Here is a 24,979-nt window from a genome sequence, read left to right on the forward strand (position 1 = left end):
TTGATGAGTACTTAATGTATGTGACCCCCAAATCCAGAACAGGGCCTTTCCATATACCAGAAGGCTCCCTCCTGTCCTCTTTTCTCAGTCAGTACCCACCCAAAAAGGTAACCTCTGCTCTGACTTCTACCCCCATCAATGACTTCTGCCTGTGCTTTGACCTTTCTGTAAATGGAATCACACAGTATGTCCTCTTTTGTATGCGGCTTCCTTTGTTAACATAATGTTTGTAAGATTCAACCTTGTTAAGGCTGTCAGGAGGCTTTTTTGGTGGTTGTTTTAATTCCTATGTATTACACCTTTCTATGAATATACCACAGTTCATTTATCCATTCCCCTGCTGACGGGTGTTTGGGTTGTCTCCAGGGTTCTGGTCCAGTGGATAAAGCTATTTGCTGTGGCCACCAGGGGTCTTAGACTCAGCAGGCCCCACCATCCCCTGTGCACTAGTCCACTCTGGAGGATATGGGCTGTCCTGGGTCCCCTCCTCTGCAGGAATGTCTGAGTCAACTCTGGAGGACAGGGGCTGTCCCAGGTCCCCTGCTCTGCAGGAAGTCTGAGTCCACTCTGGAGGATAGGGGCTGTCCCGGGTCCCCTCCTCTGCAGGAAGTCTGAGTCCACTCTGGCGGATAGGGGCTGTCCTGGGTCCCCTCCTCTGCAGGAATGTCTGAGTCAACTCTGGAGGACAGGGGCTGTCCCGGGTCCCCTGCTCTGCAGGAAGTCTGAGTCCACTCTGGAGGATAGGGGCTGTCCCAAGTCCCCTCCTCTGCAGGAATGCCTGCAGCAGCTCAAATGCCGGAAGAGGAGACCTACCTGGGCAGGTACAGGAGCCACCATCTCCTTTACCCTACGCAGATGTGGTGGGAGGACCATCCCAGAGTGACTGCCCCAGGCAGCCCCAGATGGTGTTGCTGTCAGGTATTCAGTCCACACACAACCTTCTGGTCAAGCAGGATCTTCATGGCAAGCCATGCTGCCTGGAACACAGCTGCACTGACTTAATCCAGAGAGCAGAGCGAGAAACAACCCCAGGTCAGCTTCTCTCGTAAGCTCACAGCCGCTAGGAACACTCCGTGCGTGTACTTTGGTGGACTCGTTTTCCTTGGGTTTATCCCTAGGAATGGAATTGCTGGGTCACAGGGCAGGCATACGTTAAGCGTTAGCAGATGCCGCCAGAAGGTCCTCAAAGTGGCAGCACCAATTTACACTTCCGTCCTCACCAGATGAGAGTTACAGAAACTGGAAAAGAACGGTTGTTCTGTAGCCACGGTATCAAACAGCCACAGAACTAGGCTTAAACCCGTTCAACTAATCAAGGATAACTCACCTCCATGGACACCCTCTGCGAGCTGACCAATCCGTGTCGGCGCTTGCTTCTGAAAGGCAGCCCAGGAGGACATCCTGCCTCAGTGACGTGCCCCAGAGGGCCAAGCATGCCAAACAGTCTGCCCACCGCCCCGCTTGTGCAGAATGGGTCGACCCCAGGACCCGTCGCGGCCCACACCCTGCACCCAATCACAACTCTGCCCTGCGTGGAGAGGCCGTGCACCACCAGCAGTGGCGCGCGCTGCTTCTTCCCACTTAGCAACCGGGGGGCCGCTGGCTTCCAGGATGGGAAACGAGGGCCAGCGCCTTTCTGGACGTTTATGGCTGCCTGGATGTTCTCTTTTGTGAGTGAAGACTTTTAAAACTAACTTCTTTAAGCGCTTTTTTTTTTTTTTTTTTTAAGTTTTCTTAAACCTCCCCCACTTCCCCTGATTTCAGTGTCACTAGAAATGGCAGGAGCCATTTCCCCTTTTCCAAGCATAAAATCAGAAGCATCCTTTTTCTTCTTTCTTCTGATAAACTTACCTTGTGAATATAACACACGAACAGAAAAGTACATGAATCATAAGCGAGCCCCCCCACGCCCACCCCTGAACATGAAGCAGCCTTCAGGGGCTCTCTGCCAGTCGTCTGTACCCCCCACCACCGAGTCACTGCCTGGATGTCTCACACCAGGGGTGGAGACGGCTTCTGCTTATTTTGAACTTTATATACAGGGAATCAAGAAGCGTGTCACTGGGTCTGACTTCTTCAGCTCAACACTGTGCTGGTAAGACTCACCCAAGTTCTTGCATGTGGCAGGAGTTCCTTCACTTTATGGCTGCATGCTGCTCCACTGCATGAATCCAAACCAAAAACCAAACCATTGCCGTCAAGTCAATTCTGACTCATAGCGACCCTATACGACAGAGAACTGCCCCACAGGGTTTCCAAGGAGTGGCTATCCAGTCGACTCAGCACCATTTAGCGCACATATTTTTCTGGAATCCCCAACTGCCTCAGTTCAGAACCTCATCCTCCCCTCCGTGTATTACACCCCTCTCCTTGCCTCCATCCAATCCTTCTCTTTGCGAGGTCTCACCGGCCTAATACCTTTCATTTCAATTTCAAAGTCATCAGTGCTCCCCCACTATCCATACAATAAAATCCAATTTGATGCACACAGAACTTCAGAACCTCCCTTTGTCATCTAGCTTCCAATACCTTTGTAGCTTTACCTCCACGCCTGCCTCACCCCATAAGTTCTAGCAAGACTAAGCTTCTTTAAAAACCAAACCAACTGCCATCAAGTTGATTCCAACTCACAGAGACCACATGTACGTCAGAGTAGGAGCGTGATCCGTAGGGCTTTCAATGGCTGATTTTTTGCAAGTAGATCACCAGGCCTTTCTTCTGAGGTGCCTCTGGGTGGACACGAACCTCCAACCTTAGCGGCCAAATGTGTTAACCGTTTGTACTACCCAGGGACAGGCTCCTTCGGAGTCCCATAAATGTGCATCCTCTTCCCCACCTGAAGCACGCTCTCCCATTCGCCACGTCTGGCCCCATCTATCCAGAAAATTCTTTCCGTCCTACTTGTACCAGGAAATGCAAGCTCTACACGGTGGGCTTCGTGTCTGTTTTGTCCTCTGCTGAAATACAGTGCCTAGAACAACGCCTCCCACCAAAACAGGGCTCAGTGAGTATTTGTGGAATGAACCAACTGTTAAGCGGCCGCTCACAGGTGGTGCCCTCTGGAAACCTTCCCTGGCACATGCCAGGGGCTCAATAAGTGTTCAGTAAACTGCGCTGAAGCTTCACGCGGAACTGACATCCCTTCTTTATGTTCCTACCACATCTGGAACATTCTCCTATCACCGGCTGCAACGCTGTGCTCAAATGACCTGCAGGCAATAGTCTCAGGACACCCAGCTATGGGTTTCCTGAAGGGAAAGGGTTGATTCTTCTCTACTGGGTACCCTCGTATGAACCCAGGACTTGGCAGGCAATGCTTCCTGGGTGATTCCTGGCAGCACTTCAAAAAGAGCTTCTGCTCTCTCTGTGGCCCTACTTCTAGGGTGCCAGCTGTTACTGCTGGTCTTCCTCAGCACCACCTTTCACATTTGCCTCCTCGGGCCCATCCCGCTGCCCCCCGTGCAGGCCCTCATGACCGGAGGTCAGCAGTCACACACCCTCGCCCCGATGGAGCCTGGCACAGTGTCTGGAAGGTAGTAGGTGCTCGATAAAAGCTGGCTAAGTTCCCACAGATGCACTTCTGTTTCTATCCTCTGCCTAGCCATCCCTGATCGCAAACCTTTCCCACCTTCTCCGGGTTCACTGCAAAGCTCTGACTTCACGCGTCCCCTGTGCCAACTAGCTGGCTAATGACAATGCCGGCTCACGCACAGTTCTGGCCATCCCGCCTGCAGGGCTGGGTGACTCTCCTGGGGCCACCAGGGCCCTAACCCTCCTTGGCCGACCTTGTCTGTTAACATAACCAGAACCTAAGCCGTACGAGACAAGACAGCACCAAAGTTGTTGCTGCTGGCTGCTGCTGAGTCTGTTTTCAACTCACAGCAACCCCGTGGGATACAGTAGAATTTTCTAGGCCGTAATCTTCACAGATCCCCAAGTCTTTCTCCCGTACAGCCACTGGGTGGGTTCTAACCACCTACCTTTCAGTTAGCAGCTGAGCGCTTAACCAGTGTACAACCAGGGCTCCTCTAATACCAAGGTAAATGCATTAAAAAAAAAAAAATCATCTGGGCAATCACTGTAACAAAAACATCATAGTTTCTAGAAAACATCGTCCTGATATTGTTCTCACCTATCAGCTCGGTAGAGATCACAGCACGCACACACCTTACTTTCTCCTTCCCCAAAAGTGCAGGAAAGCAGGCACTACTGGTGTGACTACATATGGGAAGATCTTTCCGGAAGGCAATTTGACAATGTACATAGAAGTCTGAAAAGCACATGTATCCAGAGACCTAGCAATTCTCCCCGTACGAATGTCTTCGTAAAGATTTCGGTATAAGGCTACAGACTGCTGCAACTGTACGTATTCTGAACAACCTCAACAATCTCAACGCTCACCTGACTGACTAAATAAGGTACAGTGTATCTATGTCTAGAAAAGCTACAGACCAAACGGGACCTCGGGCTGCTAAAATAAGCAGTGACATTTCTTCTCTACATTTGTCTGAATTTTCCACATTTATATAGACAGAGTATATTCAACTCCATGTAAATGGAAGAGAAATTTAAAATTGTCAATAGAAGAAAAAAAAAAAACTCTGTCATGAAGTAATCTGAACTTGCACAGACTGGTACACTTTATGGGTGCTACCCTTTCACCCATAACAGCTGTATAAGGTAGATACAATGTCCATTCTTCCACATTTTCAAACAGAGCTTCAGTGGCACTGGGAGACATGCTGGCCCACAGTTAGTAATCCCCTGGGGCACGGATCCAGGTCAGAGGGGTTGGACTGTCTCCATCTCATCTGGCCACCACATTGCCTCCTCATCTCAAACAAGAACATACTTTAAACCAACTGGTGAATCAACCAGGAAGCTACCAGAACATGGTTTAAAAATCACAGAAGCAAATACATGGAGCATCTCTTGCTAAAGAAATCTCCCAATCAGATACACATAAAAAGGTTGCAAGACTTAGGCTCTGTGCTTAAAAAAGGATCAACAAACGTAAGCATAACCTTAAAAAGCCACACACAGCTGCCTGGCCCACAAGCAGACTGAGTCCCAGTCTCTTGTCTTCCTGGCTTCGCCTGACAGCTGGCAACAGCACCACTCTGCACCCTCTGCTCCATGCATTGGGATCCAAGTCTCACCACTGGCCTTCCGGCCACCATCAGGAATATGACAGACAATCCACCACAGAGCCAGCCCAGACTGCATAAACATGAGTCAATTTCTGAGAGCAGAATGAAATGTACAGAAAAAGTAAACAATTTTGAATCTTTTGAATAGCGTTTCCATAAAAATTTAAAAGAAGCTTTAAGAATTAATTTTTCAAGTTAATTGCCAACTGCAAATCTTATTCAAAATGTAACAACCCCTGCCCCCACCCCACCCCCCCCCAAAAAAAAAGACTAGAGGAAATACTCTTATGTCAGATGAAAAAGTTGAGAGAAAAATTTTGTGCTTGAAGTATTAGGATCATGCTACCAACTAAATCTGTCTGGAACTCTCAACTTCTGCAAGAAATACTCAAGCAGAACATCAGTAAAGACAACAGTGGTCCATGCTAACCCTCCTGAAGGGCCGCCTACGTGCCCAGCTCTGTGCCAGGCTGACCTTTCCACAATTACCTCACTGGATGCTCACAACCCAAATGGCAGCCACTACTCTATCTCCACATCATGGCTGAGAAAAAGGACGCGTAAGGGGTAACTAAGTTACTCAGGGTCCCCCAGCCAGTGGAGCTGGGTCTGAGGACAGGCAGCCTAGATCCAGAGCCCACACTTGCAGCCTCTGTGCTCCCGTCTTCCTAAAGCCTGATCCTCACAGAGAACACCTAATAATTAGAGCAAACCTGCACGTAGCAGAGAGAGAAGAGCTTCTGGAGCAGAAAAGAGGCTGCCAGGGCAGCACTGAAAGTGCGCTGTGTTTGTATCAGTGTTGATCAAATGTGGCAGCAAAACGTCCCAGGAGACTCGTGTGGGCTGATGCCTGTGAGGCAACAAGAGTCTGACTGAAGGAGGCCAGGGCCCAGCACAGGGACCCTGCCAAGGTACAGCACGGTCAAGAAGCCTCGCTCTCCCAGCACACCATCCACGTAACTGCGCAGGGGACACCCCAGCTACAGAGCACCCAGCTGGGCGGAGCAGTGGGCCACGGGGAAGGAACGCGGCTGAGAAGGTGAGTGTGGATGGCATGTCCTCACCCTGAAGTCAGCATGCAGCTGTGCTCGCCTCATCTCAGGAGGGATACAGAAGAACTTGAGATGGTCAGAGAGCAGATTGAGCGTGACAAGAAGCATGGGGACAGCCTCTACTCAGGACGATCGTGACGACAGTGACAATTTCATTCAGAAAAGGAAGAAGTATCACAACGTGTAAGACGGCCTGAAACAACACAAAGCACTGGGAGTGCCCTCAGAGGCCTCCCCAGAGCAGAGGACCAAGAGCCGAGACTCCACTGACATGGTGTCAACAGGCTCAACGCCTCCACAGACACTCCCAAGGAACCACAGAGCCAACGCCAACTACTGACTAGCTTCTTTCCCACCTACCTCTGTCACTTCTCCAACGGCCAGAGGACAATGAGATACTCACAAGCGCAGGTGTGAGAACTGACTGAGCAGGGTCCGTGAGAGCGAGCGGGCTCCCTTGCCCCGCAACCCCCTGCTCGGATGTCTGGATGCACCTGAATGAGAAGGGAGCCCCAGCAAGAAGAAACACGCTTGATCCACCAAGTCAGGGGAGGAATCCGTCACCATTCTCTATACCGTGTACCTCTGCCTTGCCCCCAGACCCACCTTCTACACCTCTGCCCTGCTTCCCGCCCTGGGAGCTGCGTCCCTCCACGGCCCCCTCCCACTCTCTCCTGCCAGCTAGTAATTATCCCCACCTCCTCTGCAGGTTGACAGCCATGCTATTACTAGTTAATGTCTCTCTTTCTAAGGCAAGAAAAGCCATCTGAGAAAGAGCCTTAAATTCTTGCGTTTGCGATTCAGCTGGGCTAAGCATTACCCTTGGTGGTTTCCCTAGGACCTGCCCCAAACAGTTAACAAGACTTGTAACAAGCCCTCCTGGAATTATCCTGATTTGAAAGGGCTGTGTGTATCTGCATGGACTATAACAAACACCTCAATTGTCCCTACCCCCCAATCTACTAATAAGACAAAAATCTCTAAACTGAGTAACATCCCTAGGCACACAAGAGCACAGCCCTGTTCTATTAAGGAATGGTCCCTGCCCACCAGAGGTTTGGGTGGAATCTTACCCTCACCCTCAAATCTGTACAGCTAGGTTTGAATAACCAAAACAGATTATACAAATCTATGTAATTATTGGTAGTCAAAAGCATTTTGAGGTAGAAAACGTTATTTTTCCATATTTGCTTAATTAGATGTCTAAAACAAAAAAAATAGTAATAACTTGAGAAAAATTCTTAGTTGTGATTCAGTTAGGCTAGGCACTAAATACATTACCTCTGAAATAATTTCCCCCTTAGACATTAACTAAGTTCTTTTCATTTGGGTAAGAGAAAAAGTTTAAATCTCTTAATGTTATTTCAGACTAAGTGTTAAATGTATTTAATACGCTATGTCACAAAAATAAAAGTTACTATATTACAAAACACTATCCCTATTAATGGTTCAGCCAATACAGTAAAAGTATAATCTAAGACCTTTTCTAATGGGCCTTGGGAACCTGAGTGGAGTAGGGCAGACAGGACGCTCCACTAGGACTTGGACAATCTGAACTCCGTAACTAGTCACGTGACTCTGGGTGAGTCACGGTGCCACAACCAGACCCAGTGTGTTTGTAAAGTTAGAAGCAGACCCTCGCTGAGAGTGTATAAGAATCCTCTGGAATTCTGTGGGATGTTTTGCACGCGCACGTGTTCATTTTCCTGGGTGAAGGGATCACTGAAACAGAGAAGGTGAGAACCACCAGGCTGGACCAACTTCAAGTCCCCTGGGTGCACCAAAACATCCCTGGTTCCACAGGCAGTACACAGTTCAGTAGTCCTTGGGTGACCAATCTTTAAAGGCAAGAATGTCACCATAGATGAGTAATTTAAAGCCCACTAACTGGTTTCTTTCACACCTGTGTGCACAGGCACACATACACATACTTATTCACAACGTATCTTTTGTTAAGCTTCTCACTACCAGCCAACATGGCACAGCTTGCTGTGGATCACTCCACATTGTCACCTGCAGGTTCACATGCAACATTATTTATCCGAAAACACAGTTCTATAATAAAATAAATGGCTATGAACAAAACCCAGCTCTGAGTGAATAATCAGGTGAAGACAGCCCAACTAGTAAAAGCCAATGTGATCTTAAAAAACTGTATTAAGCCCCTAAAAGGATAAAATACTTAGGAAGAAATCTAACCAGGAATGTAAAAGACCTATACTACTGCGAGAAACCAAAAGAGACCTACGTAAATGGAAAAACATACCATGCTCATGGATAGGAAGACTCAACACTGTGAAAATGTCAGTTCTACCCAAAGTGATCTACAGATATAATGCAATCCCAATCCAAGTACCAACGGCATTCTTTAATGGGATGGAAAACTAATCACCAACTTTATATGGAAAAGAAAGAGGGCTTGGATAAGCAAGCATTACTAAAGAAGAAGAACGAAGTAGGAGACCTCACACTACCTGATCTCAGAACCTGCTATACAGCCACAGTAGTCAAAACAGCCTGGTACTGGTACAGTAACAGACACATGGCCAATGGAACAGAATCAAGAACCGAGACATAAACCCATCCTCCTATGGTAAACTGATCTTTGACGAAAGACCAAAGTCCACTAAATGAGGAAAAAATAGTCTTTTTAACAAATGATGCTGGCAAAACTGGATGTTCATCTATTTAAAAACAAGAAACAGGACCCATATCTCACATCATACACAAAAACTACTCAAAATAGATTAAAGACCTAAATACAAAACCTAAAATGATAAAGATCATGGAAGAAAAAACAGGGACAACTCTAGGGTCTCTAATTTGTAAAAAAAAAAAAAAAGAAAAAAAATTCACTCTTGTTGCCGTCAAGTTGATTGTAGAACTGCCCACAGGGTTTCCAAGGAGTGGCTGGTGGATTCGAACTGCCAACCTTTTGGTCAGCAGCTGGGCTCTTAACCTCAGTGCCACCAGGGCCAAACCATAACTAACAATGCATAAACACCAGAAGATAAACTAGACAACTGGGATCTCCTAAAAATTAAACACTTATGCTCATCAAAAGACTTCACCAAAAGAATAAAAAGAGAACCTACAGGACAGGGAAAAATTTTTCACTACAACATATCTGACAAGGGTCTAATCTCTAAAATCTGTAGAATACTTCAACACCTCAACAACAAAAAGACAAATAATCCAATTAAAAAAGGGGCAAAGGATATGAACAGATAGACACTTCACCACAGAACACATTCAGGCAGCTAACAGACAAATGAGGAAACGCTTGAGATCATCAGCCATTAGAGAAATGCAAATCAAAACTACAATGAGATACCATTTCACGGTGACATTATCAGCAGTAATAAACAGACAATAACAAACGTTGGAGAGGTTGTGGAGAAACTGGAACTCTAAGGCACTGCTGGTGAGAATGTAAAATGGTACAACCACTATGAAAATGGTATGGCACCTCCTTAAAAAGTTAGAAATAGAAATACCATACAATTCAGCAATCTCACTCCTAGGAATACATCCTAGAGAAATAAAAGCCATCACATGAACAGACATATGCACACCCATGTTAATTGCAGCATTATTCACAATAACAAAAAAGATGAAAACAACCTAAGTGTCCATCAACAGATGAATGGATAAACAAATTATGGTACATACACACGATGGAATACCACACAACCATAAAGAACAATGATGAATCCAAAATATCTCACAACATGGATGAATCTGGAGGGCATTATGCCGAGTGAAATAAGTCAATCACAGAAGTACAAATACTGTATGAGACCACTATTATAAAAACCCAAGAAAAGGTTTACACACAGAAAGAAAAAAACAATCTTTGATGGTTATGAGGGAGTTTGAGGGGTGGGGAGGGGAAATCACTAACTAGATAGTAGACAAGTGTTAACTTTGGTGACGGGGAAGACAGCACACAATATTGGGGAAGTCAGCACAACCTGACCAAGACAAAGTCACAGAAGCTTCCCAGACATAGCCAAACACCTTGAGGGACCAAGTTACTGAGGCTGAAGGCTGGGGACCATGGTCTTGGGAGACATCTAGGTCAATTGGCATAATATAGTTCATAAGGAAAATGTTCTACATCTGACTTTGGTGAGCATCTGGGGTCTTAAAAGCTTGCAAGTGGCCATCTAAGATACATCTATTGGTTCCATCCCATCTGGAGCAAAGGAGAATGAAGAAAAAAAAAAAAAAAAAACAAAGACACAAGAAAAATATTAGTCCAAAGGACTAATGGACCACTTGAACCACAGCCTCCATCAGCCTGAGTCCCCAAGAACTAGATGGTTCCTGGCTACCAGTACTGACTACTCTGACAGGGATCACAACAGAGGATCCTGACAGAATGGGAGAAAAATATAGAAAAAAATTCAAATTCACAAAAAAAGACCAGATTTACTGGTCTGACGGAGACTGGAGGAACCCTTGAGACCATGGCCCACAGAAACCCTGCCGACTCAGAACTGAAGCCACTCCCAAAGTCCACCTTTCGGCCAAAGATTAGAAAGGCCTATAAATAAATGATAACACACAGGAGGAACAGGCTTCTTGGTTCAATCAAGTACTTGAGACCAAATGGGCAATACCCGGGCAAATGGACATGGGGAACCCTGGGTCTAAGGGGAAAAGGGGAGAGTGCTGACACATTGTGGGGATTGCAACTAATATCACAAAACAATCTGTGTATAAATTTTTGAACGAGAACCTAATTTGCACTGTAAACTTTCACCTAAATCACAATTTAAAAAAAAAAAATCATATTAAAGAAACTGATCTAAGAGGCTTGCTTTGGACCAAGATGAACTCCACTCTGTTGAGAGCAGAGATTACATTTTTGAGCAATTCATCAATATAAAGATAAATTGTGCAAATAATAGACTAAAAATTAAGGCCATGCAGGAAAAGAAGACTCTGCTAAGCCCAAAGAGTTGGCTGCCCGGAGCTTCCCTGGTGAACTGGGGGCAGGGGACCGACTCACTTCCAGCAGCTTCAGCTCCTGCACACAGCTGTGCAGCAGCTCCAGGGCACGCTGGGCCACCTCCCATGGCCGCTGCAGGAAGAGGAGCAGGGTGCACTGCCGGGAGAACAGGTAGCTGCGCAGGTCCAACAGGGTGGCTTCTTGCCTCTGGATCAGTTCCCGCTTGTCCATATCGATGGGCTTCCGGAGGATCAGTCCATTCCAACTCTTCACCGGCTGGCAGAAAAACGTCAGCCAGTTGGCACCATCTAAACAGACAGACGTGATGAACGGTGCTGATGGCGGGTACTTCACCCTCCCGCGATGCCTGCTCAGGACTGCGAGCCCTCAGATAAGAATGGCAGCGGGACAGCGAGGTGCACTGGCTAAGCACTGCCCTGCCCCATTCAGTTTGGGGTGGGGCTGGTCTAGAGGTGTGGGACGGGATGGTTGTTACGAGCGCGCACACCAGTGAAGGGGTGAACGCACGCAGGATTGGATGCCCCAGGCAGCCAGGTGCACCATCTCAGCTAGGCATGGCCCCTGCCCAGAAGGCATGGCGGGAGGTAAGCCAGTGAGCAGTAATGCAGAGACTGACTCGGGGGGTGAGGGAGAGTCAGTCTGCTCCGGGAGAAGGTGCTGGACCTGGCCGGGCTGGGCTGTGGTCCCTTATCTGTAGAGGTGCTCTCGAGGGCGGCCTGGCCACCTGACTAGCCTGGTCTTTTTGTCTCCTTCTTGGTATCCACGTCTTTCCTGCCTTACACAAGCCTCGTGCCTGGCCCTAACTCAACCATGTCAACTACATGAGGACAGGGCCGGGGACAAGGACGAATACACCAGGAAGCAGGGTGGGGAAATGCTTGCTTGTCAAAACTTTCCACCAAGGCTCCCCAATTTTAATTTATCACCCTAGGACTCAAAATGATCTTCAAATAAACATGAGAACCTACAATAACAAGTCATTCAATCTTTATAAAAAAAAAACCTGTAATCTATTTTTCTCACTTTAAAAGGGAGGTGCCATGACCAGTTCATTCCACATTCACATGAGGAAGAGGCTCAGTGCTGGCACACTGAAATTACTGAGTACTGAAGGGCCAAATTCAACTCACAGCAGCCCTCACCGCTTTGAACTGAACCTTAGAGACAGTTAAGAGCACACTAAGGGGGCTACCTAGTCCCACCCCCGGGCCCCTCCCTCAAATTCTCACGCTCCCACCCATGTTCCATTCAGGTTTCTGTTCCAGGCCGCCTCCTCGGGAGGCCTCCCCTGAATGCACCTATGGGCACTCAAGCCCCTTATCCTGTGTTCTCCTTTTCACAGCACAATTACTATCTGAAGAGCCCTGGTGGCACAGTGGTTAAGCGCTCAGCTGCTAACTGAACCCACCAGCCACTCCATGGGAAAAAGATGTGGCAGTGTGCTTCTGTAAAGATGACAGCCTTGAAAACTCTATGGGGCACTTCTACCCTGTTCTATAGGGTCGCTATGAGTTGGAATCGACTTGGTGGCACACAACATTACCATCCGACATTAAGTCACATGTGTACTTTTTTGTGCCCGTTTCACCTTCTAGAAAGTAGGCCCCATTAAGGAGGGGGTCTTGGTTTGTTCCCCACTGCACGCAGCACAGTGCCTGGCACAGAGCAAGCCCTCGGTGTTTGCTGAATGAGCCAGCACAGATGAGTAACTTCTCATTCACTGCAAAACTGCGCCCAGGCTTACTACTGGATTTTAAATTGTCCCAGATTTGTTTTAAAACAGAGAGAAGAAACAGTTAAAGAAATTATGTGTATTTACTATATAAAACAAAACAAAAAACCACACCCATTGCCATCCAGTCAATTCTGACTCATAGGGACCCCGCAGAACAGAGTAGAACTGTCCCAGAGGGCTTCCAAGGAACGGCTGGTGGATTCAAACTGCCAACCTTTCAGCTAGCAGCCATGCTCTTAACCACTGTGCCCCCAGGGCTCCATATTAACTATATGAGAAATATAATTTTATCTCCTCTAAAACCTGTATTTAATAAATGCTTAGCTTTTAACGACAGGTTTGCTTGTGCATCTTAGCAGGTCTGGAGCAGGTGACAGTCAGTGACGCTTCACCCTTATTTCCAGGGGAAGACGGTACCCCCAGCCAGAGCGGACCGTCCTAACACATCTTCCCAAGGGTTTCTGACAGACACTATAGTTCCTTAAATCGCTGCTTCTTTAGACACTGTGACAAGGGTTCTCTAGCAGACACCCAACAAAGATGTTCATTACTGCACTGTCTGAGGTGGCGAGAACTGAGAACAACCCAAATGGCCAGCAACGGGGTGGCTGAGCAAACTGTAACGAACCCACACTGTGAGACACTCTGCTGCTACCGACAAAAATAAGTCACAAGTCCATCTGGTAACCTGCAGAGATGCCTGGAGCAGACAAGCTACAGAGAAGCATCTGGACGACATGAGGCCATTTCTAGCAAAATAAATGTCGACCAGAAAACAGTGAGGACAATTAGAACCTTCCTTCTCAGTAGATGGTCTCACTGCGCTAACTTCATAGTTTTTTGTTTTTTTTTTTAAATTTAAGACATTGTTTAAAAGTTACCAAAAAAAAAAGACCAACTCATTACAATGGTGTCATAAAGTCCACTGTAAACAGCGAGTACTAAACGTTACAGAGACGCCCTCAACAGCAGAAGCAGAGATTTCCACTCTTATCCTAACAAGGAGGCACAGAAGGGAAGCATCACTAGCCAGCTGCTGGGTTGTGGAAATGACACTCTACATCCGGCAAAAAAAAAAACTTTTAAAACGCTTTTATACTTAAGATTCTTCTAAAAGTGAAAGTGATTGATTCTTAATTCTCGTTTCATTTCCAATAGGAACATGAGAATACAGCCTATATAATCTGTATAAAAATAACAAAAGGTGATTTAATCATTACATAAATCAATGGCAGCTCCAGCGGGAAAAACCGACTTACCGCCAGCACCAAAGTTGACGACATACTGAGAAAACAGGGCGTCCAGCTCGTCGTACTGCACCAGGGCATCCTCGAACTGCTGCAGCATCTCAAACACAAAGGCAAGTTCCTCCTAGTCACCCGGAAGACGTGCAAAAAAGCAAAAGTGTGAATCAACTTCATGAAACAGTACACAGTTCTCTTTACATAACAGTAGAGAAAAAGCAGGCCACACTGTGAACAATGCTGAAGCCGTGTTAGGTAAAAAAATCAACGCGACTGTCATAGTGTGTCCACACTTAACACATGCAGAGGTGGGGGCTGGGAAGGAACAGGAAAAAGCCAAGCTGATTTCTGGAAACCCTTCTTGACCTATCAGCAGCATTTACACAACTGGTGGCTTTCTGGTCCTGGCCAGGACACATGCCTGCCTAAATTTCTCTTTCCCACTGTGGCTCCTCTCGGCTGGCTGTGCTGGCCCCTCCTGTGGCCCAGCCACTAACACCCTCTAGGCTGGGTCCTTGGACTTCTCTTCTGTAACGCCCTCTCAGCCGGGCCCTCAGACTTCTCTTCTCTAACGCCCTCCCGGCTGGGTCCTTGGACTTCTCTAACGCCCTCTCGGCTGGGCCCTTGGACTTCTCTTCTCTAACGCCCTCTAGGCTGGGCCCTTGGACTTCTCTTCTCTAACGCCCTCTAGGCTGGGCCCTTGGACTTCTCTAACGCCCCTAGGCTGGGCCCTTGGACTTCTCTAACATGCTCTAGGCTGGGCCCTTGGACTTCTCTTCTCTAACGCCCTCTAGGCTGGGTCCTTGGACTTCTCTTCCCCCACCCACTCCCATTCAGTGCTCTTCGTTCCCCAGCCTCATGGCTCTCCACACCATCTATGCATCACAGTGGCCAAGCATGTGACTACACCTCAGGCCACACCTGTGCACTCAACTGCATACTCGGCACCCTCACTTGGATGGCTCAAATTTAACATGTGCAGACCAGAACTCCACGACTGCCCCCAACACGTCTCTACCCAGTCTTCTCCATTTCAGCCATGGCTACTCCCCCATTCAGGAGTCTCCCAAGTCCTTCCCATGATTTCCCAGGCCCTACAGGACCCGTCTCCCTACCCCATCCCAGCGCTAGCTCTGACTGCAATCACACACTCTGCCACAGTGGCCTGCTCCCCCTTCCTCAAACATGCCAGGCACCTCCCGCACTGGCTCGTCCCTCAGCCTAGAACACTCTCTTCACTCTTTCTCCAGTATCCACATGGCTGGTTCTTTAACCTCCTCAAGTCTCCGCTCGGATGTCACCTGCCCGGTGAGGCCTTCCTTAAACACCCCACCCCAGCACTCCATCTCTGCATTACTTTGCTTCTTGCACTTTTATTCTAATCTTCTGTACAGCTGACTTGTTTACTGATTCCTCATTATCAAGTTGTGGGCTGGCAGGGCCCCAACACCTACAGGAGGGCCTGGCCGGTGCAGGCGTGCAATAACATTGACGAACAAGAGAACGTAAACAGATGGATCACAGGTGACTGCTTTCTTTTCTGATTTCCATTATTTCACATTAAAAAGAGCGGGAGGCACACACAGGTGCACAAGTCTACACATGGACAATATTCGCATATTTGGCACCAAGTTCCACCACATGTATTTGTGGACTTCAGAGACCCCTGCAGGCCTGGGTGCAACCCCGCTGGGTGGGCGCTGAGCACAGGCTCGGAATGCCCACTGCTGGTTTCCGGTCCAGATGCCACCACTTCCTAGCTGTAGTCGTGTAGGCTGGGCAAAGGACTAAACCTACCCATGCCTCAATTTCCTTAACTGTATAATGACGCTCCCCTTGCATACGGTTTTTGCGTGGTGATTAACTTCTGTAAAATGCTTAGGAAAGTCCTGGCACATGTGAGCCGTCACTGAGTGTTAGCTAGTATTTTCTCCTCCAACTACTACCCAAACGGTAGGGCAGAAACATTTCAGCTGTTTCCTCCTCAGCCCGAGGGCTCCCGTAAGCTCTCTTTGGATCTTGTTTCCTCTGAAAACACTGGGGTTTTGAAGAGAAATTGCTTCCTTATGAAGCATTTTCAGTACTTAAAAAAAAAAGGTTTTTTTTTTTAATTTTGAACTGATTTTAAACTTACAGAAATGTTGCCAAAAGGAAAAAAAAAAAAGTTTTCATACAGCCATGACTCGGCTTCCCCTAACGTTCCCATCTTAAACAATCACAGTACAAGCATCAAAACCAGAAAATTAACATTGGTGCAACACTGTGAACTAAGCCACGGTCCTGATTTGAATTTCACGGCTGTCACCACTCAGGGCCTCTTTCCTGTTCTGGGATCCTACCCAGAAGCCCACACTGCACTGAGCTGCTGTTTTTCCTACACCTTCTCTAGTCCGTAACATGTTTTCAGTCTTTCTTGTCTTTCCTGACCTTGACAGTTTTGAAGAGCACTGATCATGTTGCTTTGTCTGAAGTCCCTCAGTTTGGGCTCACTTGGTGTTCTCTCGGTATCGGTATGTTAGGTGCTGTCAAGTCAGTTCCGACTTAGCGACAGTGATGGTCAAGGTTGTGTGTCTGCCTGGCTAGGCCACGATTCTCAGTGGTTTGGCAATTATGATGTAGTTGGGCAGTCAGATAATGATCTGCTCACCTGTGTCATGGACGGAACTGTGTCCCCCAAAAATACCTTCCATCTTGGCTAGGTCATGATTCCCGGTATGGTATGAATGTACACCATTTTGTCATGTGGTGTGATTTCCCTATGTGTTATAAATCCTATCTCTATGAGGCTGATGAAATGAGATTACCAGCAGTTATATAAACTCAATCTACAAGATTAGATTATGTTTTAAGTCAATCTCTTTTGAGATATAATAGAGAGAAGCAAGCAGAGAGACGGGGGGACCTCATACCACCAAGAAAGCAGTTCCAGGAGAGGAGTGCATCCTTTGAACCCAGGGTTCCTGCGCAGAGAAGCTCCTAGTCCACAGGAAGATTGAGATAATAAACTTCTGCTTGTTAAAGCCTTCCACTTATGGTATTTCTGTTACAGCAGCACTAGATGACTAAGACAACCTCCATGGTGAGATTTGATATAATGTGATCGCCTCCATGATGGGATCTGATGGGAGTAGCCAATCAGTTGAAAGGAAGTTTCTTTGGGGGGGGTGTGGCCTGCATTGAATATAAGTGGACTTTCTGGCAAGGCTCACAGGCTTTTGCTCACTCTGGATCCTACAGCTGGCTCCTGTTTGTCTGACCTCCAGTTCTTGGGACCTGAGCTAGCAGCTTACCGGCCGTCTTGCCTGTCGATCTTGGGATCTGTCAATCTTCGCAGCCTGTCAGCAAGAGCCCTGCCGTCTAACCTGCCACTCTGGGGTCTGCCAGCCCCTGTGGCTACATGAATCAGAAGAGGCCTCTCTCCTGACCCACGGACTTGGGACGTTCCAGCCTCTACAATTGCATAAGCCATTTCCTTGATATAAATCTCTCTATATAAATATTTATATGCTCTACTGGTTTTGCTTCTCTAGAGAACCCAGCCTAAGACAGCAACCCTAGGCACAACAGAACAAAACAGTGCCCAGTCCTGTACCATCCTCACAATCACTGCTATGTTTGAGCCTACTGGCGCAGCTACTGTGTCAATCTATCTCACTGAAGATCTTCCTCTTTTTTGCTGACCTTCTATTTTACCAAGCATGATGTCCTTCTCCAGGGACTAGTCTCTTCTGATAACATGTCCAAAGTACATGAGAGGAAGTCTCACCATCCTTGCTTCTAAAGAGCATTCTGGTGGTACCAATGGGGAAGAACACACATGCTCAGCATTGCTCAAGCTGAAAGAACTGAGGAAAAAAATCCAAGCCTTGAGCTGCAATACTGAAGGATTCTATGGGAAAATATTGAACAACGCAGGAAATATCAAAAGAAGATGGAAGGAATAAAAAGAGTTACTGTACTAAAGAGAACCGATCGAGTTCATGTCGTAGGTATGTCTTATCACTGGTGATGTTGACCTTGATCATGTGGTTAAGGCGGTATCTACTGGGTTTTTCCACCATCAGGTTACTAGCATTCCCTTTGTAGTTAATAAATATCTTACAGGAGATACTTGGGAGACTATGCAAATTCCATTTCTTCTCAAACCTCTGCCCACTGATTTTAGCCATCCATTGGTGAATCTTGTCTGCAACAATTATTGCTGTGGTGTTTGCCTGACAGTGATTTTCTATTTTTTTTTCCTTCTACACTTATTGAGATTTTTCTGTATGAAAGAGCTGAATCTTCTCTTCCAATTACTTATTTAATAAGTAAATTTATCTATTCCTATCAATATAGATTCATGGATATGTATTTTAATCCATGGGTTAAAATCCAATTCTATCCTTATTTCTTTTGTTGCTCAAACTGTTCCAGCATTGCCACGAGGAAGTGCCCTCAGGTGGTCTCTATGTTCTATCAACATGCTCCATCTTTTTTTGAACCCTTCCTTACTTTCTGGGTCTGCAAGATATTCCAAGTTCATCTTATATTTTCCCTGCCCCAGCCCTGTAATCAACCAGTTCTCCAAGGAGCCCTAGTTCCTTTTATTCAAGACTGGAGTTTAGAAACCAAGATCTTGGCACTGGGTGTACTAACTGCTATAACGTATCACTTTTTCTAGGCTTTGTACCGGACAGAACAAGGAAATATATGTGTGTACTAGCCATCCATCCATCTATACATCCAACCATCCAACCATCCATCCATCTGTCCACCCACCTATCCAACCATGGGTTCACACTGATACCTCAGACCCCAATCCAACACCACTCGGTCCATCTAGTGTTCCCCATCCTTGTTTGTAACTCCTAGAAACTTAGCTTAATGAGCTTTAAGGGTGGAAAGGCAGAGTAGTCTGAAAGGTCTGCAATAAGTCTATCCTACAGAAAATTATTAACATACTCAAATTCCCTGAAATGTACCAAATTCAATCCACCAAATATCACTAAAACATAAGCATCAGAATAAGAAATAAAAATCAAAATTTCTAACCAGAAGTCGTCTTTTATTTATTCACATTGTATCATTTCTTCACTAATTCATGCACAAGTAATATTTAAACATGAAAATCATGCTTTTTCAGTCAAAAGATGGTGGGGCAACAACAAGGAATCCTGCGAGCAACATTCTTGCCACTCTGCAGTGTTAGAGGGGCTTCCCCTCCCCCAAATTAACTGAGTCCACATCCCTTTGATCATTTAAGACATTTTTTCTTAAAAGGGAAAAAGAGCTGCTTGTGAACTACAATTTCAAAAGCTTAAACATTTTTAAAAATGACAGTAAAGAAACTCACTTAAGGTGATCTATCAGAGTACCAGGTCATAAAACAAAACTCTCCAGGAAATGGCTCCAGGAAGCCTAAGTTAGTCACCGTGAACAGCGTGTGGTGAACATTCAATAAAGTGAAGTTACTACCACCAGGATCATCGCCCACCGCTACGGCTTCTCTGTCTAATTCATTTCCACAGTACATAATCCAAAGGCCCCTCGAGACTAACAAAACCAAAATTACCCCGAGGACAAGGCTACTTCAAAAGAAGGCTAGCTGCCAAGCCCCCAAGCAGCAGGGGAGCGAATGATATATCACCCAGGAGACCATCTCTGATTTTCTGCTTTAATTGCCAAGACCCTGAACCATCTACTCTAGCTACTACATTTGCCACATAGAGCTGCCTCATTCAGAAAGAAAGAAAAAGAGAGGGAGGGAATAGGAAGGAAATAAGGAAATGGTTTAGTTCTGTGATTAGTCAAGTACCTGAACCATGAAATATTCACAAAAGCTCCAGCCTGGCTCAGTCCTCTTCTCCCTCAAGGTTCTCATGTCATCTTCAAACTTCCCTAAGTTTTTGGTAAAAGACATGAGAAGCAACGTCCTGAGTTTGGTCAGGAAGGCATTCCAGGATTCCTGAGTTCGGGAAGAGTCCTTCAAGGGGTCAGACAGCACGACACACCTGCAGAGACATAAAGGGCTTACTTGGGAAACACTCCGCCAACAGTACGGTGGCTCTTCAGTTCCCGTTTTCTGGGAGCGCAAATGTATTTCCTTCCTTCCCTCCCTTCTCTCGCTCTTTCCTTTCTTCCTTCTTTTAACTAATGAAAAACTTAGGCAGGCAGCGAGAAACCAGACTAGGAATAGGTGCCGTCCTAACCTGGCCTGATGCCATATGAGCAGTGAGTGCTAGAGAAATTCCAAGAAGACTTTGCTATAGGGTAGGCTGGAAGGGGCAGAAGGGACTTAGGCTGAGTCTCGAGTAGACCCTGCCTCCAGGATTCTTTGAAAAATAAGGTGATCACGGACTCAATACCCAACCCTTATTCCCCTCGTCCCCTTCAGAAGCCTCTGTTGGCTCCCTGTAATTGACAGCGTTGAATTTAGATGCTTACCATGCTCACAGGGAAATTACAATATGGATCCAACCTGGTATCTTTCATTAGCTCTTGCTATCCCCAGTTCCAGCCCACCGAACTCCTCATTCTCTCCCCTCTTTTCACCTAGCACATTCCTACTCACCCTTCACAACCCCGCTGACATGTCTCACCCTCAGTGAACCTCTCCCCCAGCTCCCCCCCAGCTGCTCTGTGCTCCCTGCTCCCACACTGATTTATAAAATGCTTTTTCTCTCTTTGAGTCTGTCTCCCCCATGACATTATGACGTCCTCAAGAGAAAGATAAATAACAAATAATTAATAAATCAATGCTTAGAGCATAGATTAACATATAGGCATGAGACAATTTTACTACAAAAAGACTTTGTACTCATACTGTAAAAATATCAAAGGCATAAAATTACAAGAAAGTTTCCAGTGGATTTAGAAAAGGCAACAAGGTCATCCAACAGGTTAGAAAAGGTAACTTCCTTTATCCTTGGTAATGTTAATTCAGAAAGAATATGGATAAATCTCAACTCAGAAATGATTTTACAGTATTCATGCTGTGAGCTTCAACACTTTCCCTTAGTAAATATTTTACCTGAATTATCAATAAGGAGCAAAACCAACTGCTTCTAAGTTTTATTTTCCCTGTACCCAGCATATCCTTTGAAAGAAAGGCTAGCTAAATCTAGGAGATTATAAAGCAGTGGACAAAAAGGGTGAAGCAGTAAAAGGTCTAGCTGCTCTACCAAGTGAATCATCAGTACCAAGAAAAAAATAAAAACACTGAGAGCTGGCAGTAATTCCTATCACCCCCTCCCTCCACACCACTTCTTCACCTGAAGACAAGGGAATCACACCAGCTCATTTCTACGGGCCCCTGAAGGACTAAAATTAACTTATTGTTTACCATATGAGCTGCTAGAATCTACCAGTTCAGCGATTTATCAGTAAGGCACAGACTTCTCCTCCACGCCACCAATGAAGTGAAGCTGAGACGGCCACCAAGCCCCAGAGTCATGTCCTTCCGGGGCCTGTGCTCTCACCAACAGGAAACTCATGCCTTCATCAGTCAGCACTACACTCGCTTCATTCTATCACTTCTTTCATCCCTCAGCGTGTCCTGCTTCTGGATCTTCAACTGTCCCATTTAAATAAAAAATAACTATGCTCCAGAAAGTCACATTAAGCCTGGATCGTTAACTCGGGGGCCAATGTCTGCAACACTCACACATCTTCAGACAGAGGCCCCAGAGCGGCTGCGAGTGAGATGCCGCGTGTAGCCAGCAGCTCCGAGCTATCACCACTCCTGCCCAGTTAGAAAGTCGGCCCTTGGACTTGGAGACGCTTACCAAAGCCTGAAAAGTGTGCAAACCTTTACCAAGTAATTTTCTTTTTAGGAATTTATCCTAAGGAAACAATCAAGGATGCATGTAACATTTCAGCTAGAAAGATGCTCGTAAACATTGTTTATAATGATTAAAAATCAGCAATAACCGTAAGTCCAGCAGAGGATTGTGATACATGAATACTAGGGAATATTCCATGCACCTTAACAACAATGGTATAGAAATACATTTACTACTAGTGGACAAGTTTCTGCAATATATTAAGTTAAAAAAGCAAGTACAAAGCATTATGTATATTACTTCAAAATACGCATACATACATGTTTGTGTGTGTGTGTGCATTCACCTACACAGAAAAAAGTCTGGAAAGATACATATCAAAATACTGAGTTAATATCCATTTTCATTCTGCTCACTGACTTTTTCTAATAATTCTACAATGAACTTTTAATGTCTATAATAAGAAAATAAATATAAGTTTAAAAAATAGTAAGCCACTTTAAGGCCAACTGTTTCAATATGTTCAAAGGCCAGAAATTATACTGTAGAATAAAATAATTGTTAACATGGACTTTACTAAGTTCAAATTTATGAAAATCTGATCTAGCTTTTTACATTAAAAATCTATATAGATTTGCTAAAGATGGCTTTGTAAATTAACAAACATCAAAACGTTTAACCTACTAAAGACCAAATGTTAAAAGTGTGAGAAGACTTCAGTAAATTAAATTTTACATATAAAGAATGATCATCAGAAGCACCTTAACTGTAAGTGGGCTCAGCAGAAAGATACTTTTGGCAATTAGAAGAAATGACCACCTAGCCTTGCAAGTAATAAATAAGCACTTCGAGAAAATTATTACAGAATTTGGGCATTTTGAAAAGTCAAACTAACATGCGCCATAACCCATTGCCATAGAGTCGATTCCGACTCTTAGCGACCCTACAGGACAGAGTAGAACTGCCCTACGGGGTTTCCAAGGAGCAGCTGGTGGATGTGAACTGCCAAGCTTTTGGTCAGCAGCTGAGCTCTTAACCACTGCGCCATCAGGGCTCCAACACGCCCTATAGCACCAATTACAAGATTTTACCTAATAAAATCTCAAACAAACACGATCTGCTGTATTTTAAAAACCTGAGAGGCCGTTTGGTTTTGACGCCTGGCTCTGTCTCAGTGTTCAGCGCTCAACACTCGCCCTTCTACCACTAGGCTGTGTAACCAGCTCTCTAGCCTCAGCTTCAGGGCGGTTACTCTGCTCTCAGACCCGAAAGCGTCCACGTAACTGAATCCTGGAGAAGGCAATGCCCTCAGTCATGTCGCTTCTTGTTAAAATGTTCAACGGACTCCTTCTGGACGACTAATCTATGAATAATGACCAACCAAAAGAAAAAAAAAAAACCCCTCAAGTCTACATTTCATAAAATTTCTCTATGCTAAACCATAAGCTCAAAAATCTAACATTTAATTCAAACTATAAATAAATCAAGTTCGAGGACTACTGTGTGCCCAGTATTCTGTGTACCATGGGAAAAAGCCGTATGTGGTCCCTGCTCTGAGGAACTGGCTGACACCCACATGTGAAGCTGTCACATACTAACTCCAGCAACAGGGTCAAGTGCCACTGTGTGGTTGGCACTTCAGGCTCTGGACACAGAGGACTTCCTTCCCATACTCGTTCCTTAATTCCTTCTCATCCTTTATTTCTTAGTCCAACCAGCACTTTCTCAGGAAAGCCTTCCCCAGCCCCTGCAATAGGTTGAGGACTCCCCCCACACCCCCACCGTTCCAGGGTCTTGCAGCACTTCCCACAGTGGGATGACGACCAAGACGCTGTGCTGTGCCAGAGCAGGGACCATGCCTGTCCCTGTCACCCTGACTCCCAGGGCCTGGCACAGTGCCTAGAGCACAGCAGTCCACAGGGAACACTGGGTAAGTCAGAGTGCTGAGCTCTGAGATGCAGACCATGAACTCTACAGGAGCTGAAAGATACGCCAGCCAGTGCGCTCTCTCATCAGAGAGAGAGAGGCCAGGGTAAGACAGGGGAAAACAAGCCTATGAAATAAATGAACTGTCAAAGGTCCAGGGTTCCTTCTAAAGTTCCTGAAGGAGATTTTTCAGTTACCTTTTATAACTTCTGTTCTGAGGAACTATTACACAAAACACAGGGTTCCAGAGCTAAAGTTTAAGGAACTCTGCTTTACACAGGGACTGTAAGACTTCTCAAAGTCCTTCACCTGCTAAAGCCCATTACTCACCTTCAGAAAGAGGGTCCACTGTGTGAGTGTCCCCACAGTCACGTGACGACAGCATCCTCTCCTCCCAAGTCCCACACCTGGGCAGTGACCATAGTCTTCCACCTGCCCCACCAGCAACTTCATGAGGCCGGGGACCTGGTCTTTCAGCCCTCCCCACCGGCTGAAGGGTCAGGCACAGTGCAGCTGCTCACAGAAGCGCAGCTGAGTATACGCGGGAAGTCAGCAAACTATACCATCCACAGATTATAGCCAAATGAGGTAAAAGTAAACATACACTTACCTGTCACTCTGTTTATTACAAAAATCATTTCTTATTTTGTCCACAATAGACGTTCGGGGAAGGATGTTGGTTTTGTTTTTTTTCCTGGCATCATTCTCAACCACTACTATCAACCAGTCCACAGAGCTATGAGCTTTCAGAACATTCTGCCATTTGGTGAGGTCATCTTTTACTGCAGCTTTGTACACTTCAGTATCCTAGAAAATGAATAAGTCACTGTGAAAGCGTGTTAATCGATGCCCATTAGCTACTCGACAAGACTGTCTGATAACAGAGAGCTCAGCCCCGGGGCATGAGGCACGGCGAACCACGGCAGGAGATACCGGCAACCAAGTGACTGCTGCTGGCGGGCACGCTGTGCCAGGCCCAGTGCCAAGCCCTTCAGGTGCGTTATCTCAGAATACAACGCTGAGGCTCGAGGCCACTCCAACTCTACAGGCTACAACCCTGAGGGTTAGAGAACTCAACTGCCCACGGTGACAGAATCTGTTAGGCAACTTGGTACTTGAGTCTACCTCCAA

At 46.1% G+C, this 24,979-nt stretch overlaps 1 protein-coding gene across 1 annotated transcript in view; it reads right to left on the reverse strand.

Annotated features, from left to right (window-relative positions):
* TRAPPC10 (trafficking protein particle complex subunit 10) overlaps positions 1 to 24,979 on the reverse strand; it is a 78,410-nt gene that overhangs the window by 27,819 nt on the left and 25,612 nt on the right. Inside the window, exons 3-6 of the mRNA XM_023739074.1 lie at positions 24,459 to 24,655; positions 19,957 to 20,152; positions 14,175 to 14,286; positions 11,220 to 11,467 (exon numbers count right to left, since the gene is read on the reverse strand). Coding sequence (XP_023594842.1) covers positions 11,220 to 11,467; positions 14,175 to 14,286; positions 19,957 to 20,152; positions 24,459 to 24,655 — 753 coding nt within the window. The remainder of the gene's footprint in view (positions 1 to 11,219; positions 11,468 to 14,174; positions 14,287 to 19,956; positions 20,153 to 24,458; positions 24,656 to 24,979) is intronic.

The sequence above is a fragment of the Trichechus manatus genome, unplaced genomic scaffold (genome assembly GCF_000243295.1).
Source record: "Trichechus manatus latirostris isolate Lorelei unplaced genomic scaffold, TriManLat1.0 scaffold00128, whole genome shotgun sequence".
NCBI classification, from domain to species: domain Eukaryota; kingdom Metazoa; phylum Chordata; class Mammalia; order Sirenia; family Trichechidae; genus Trichechus; species Trichechus manatus.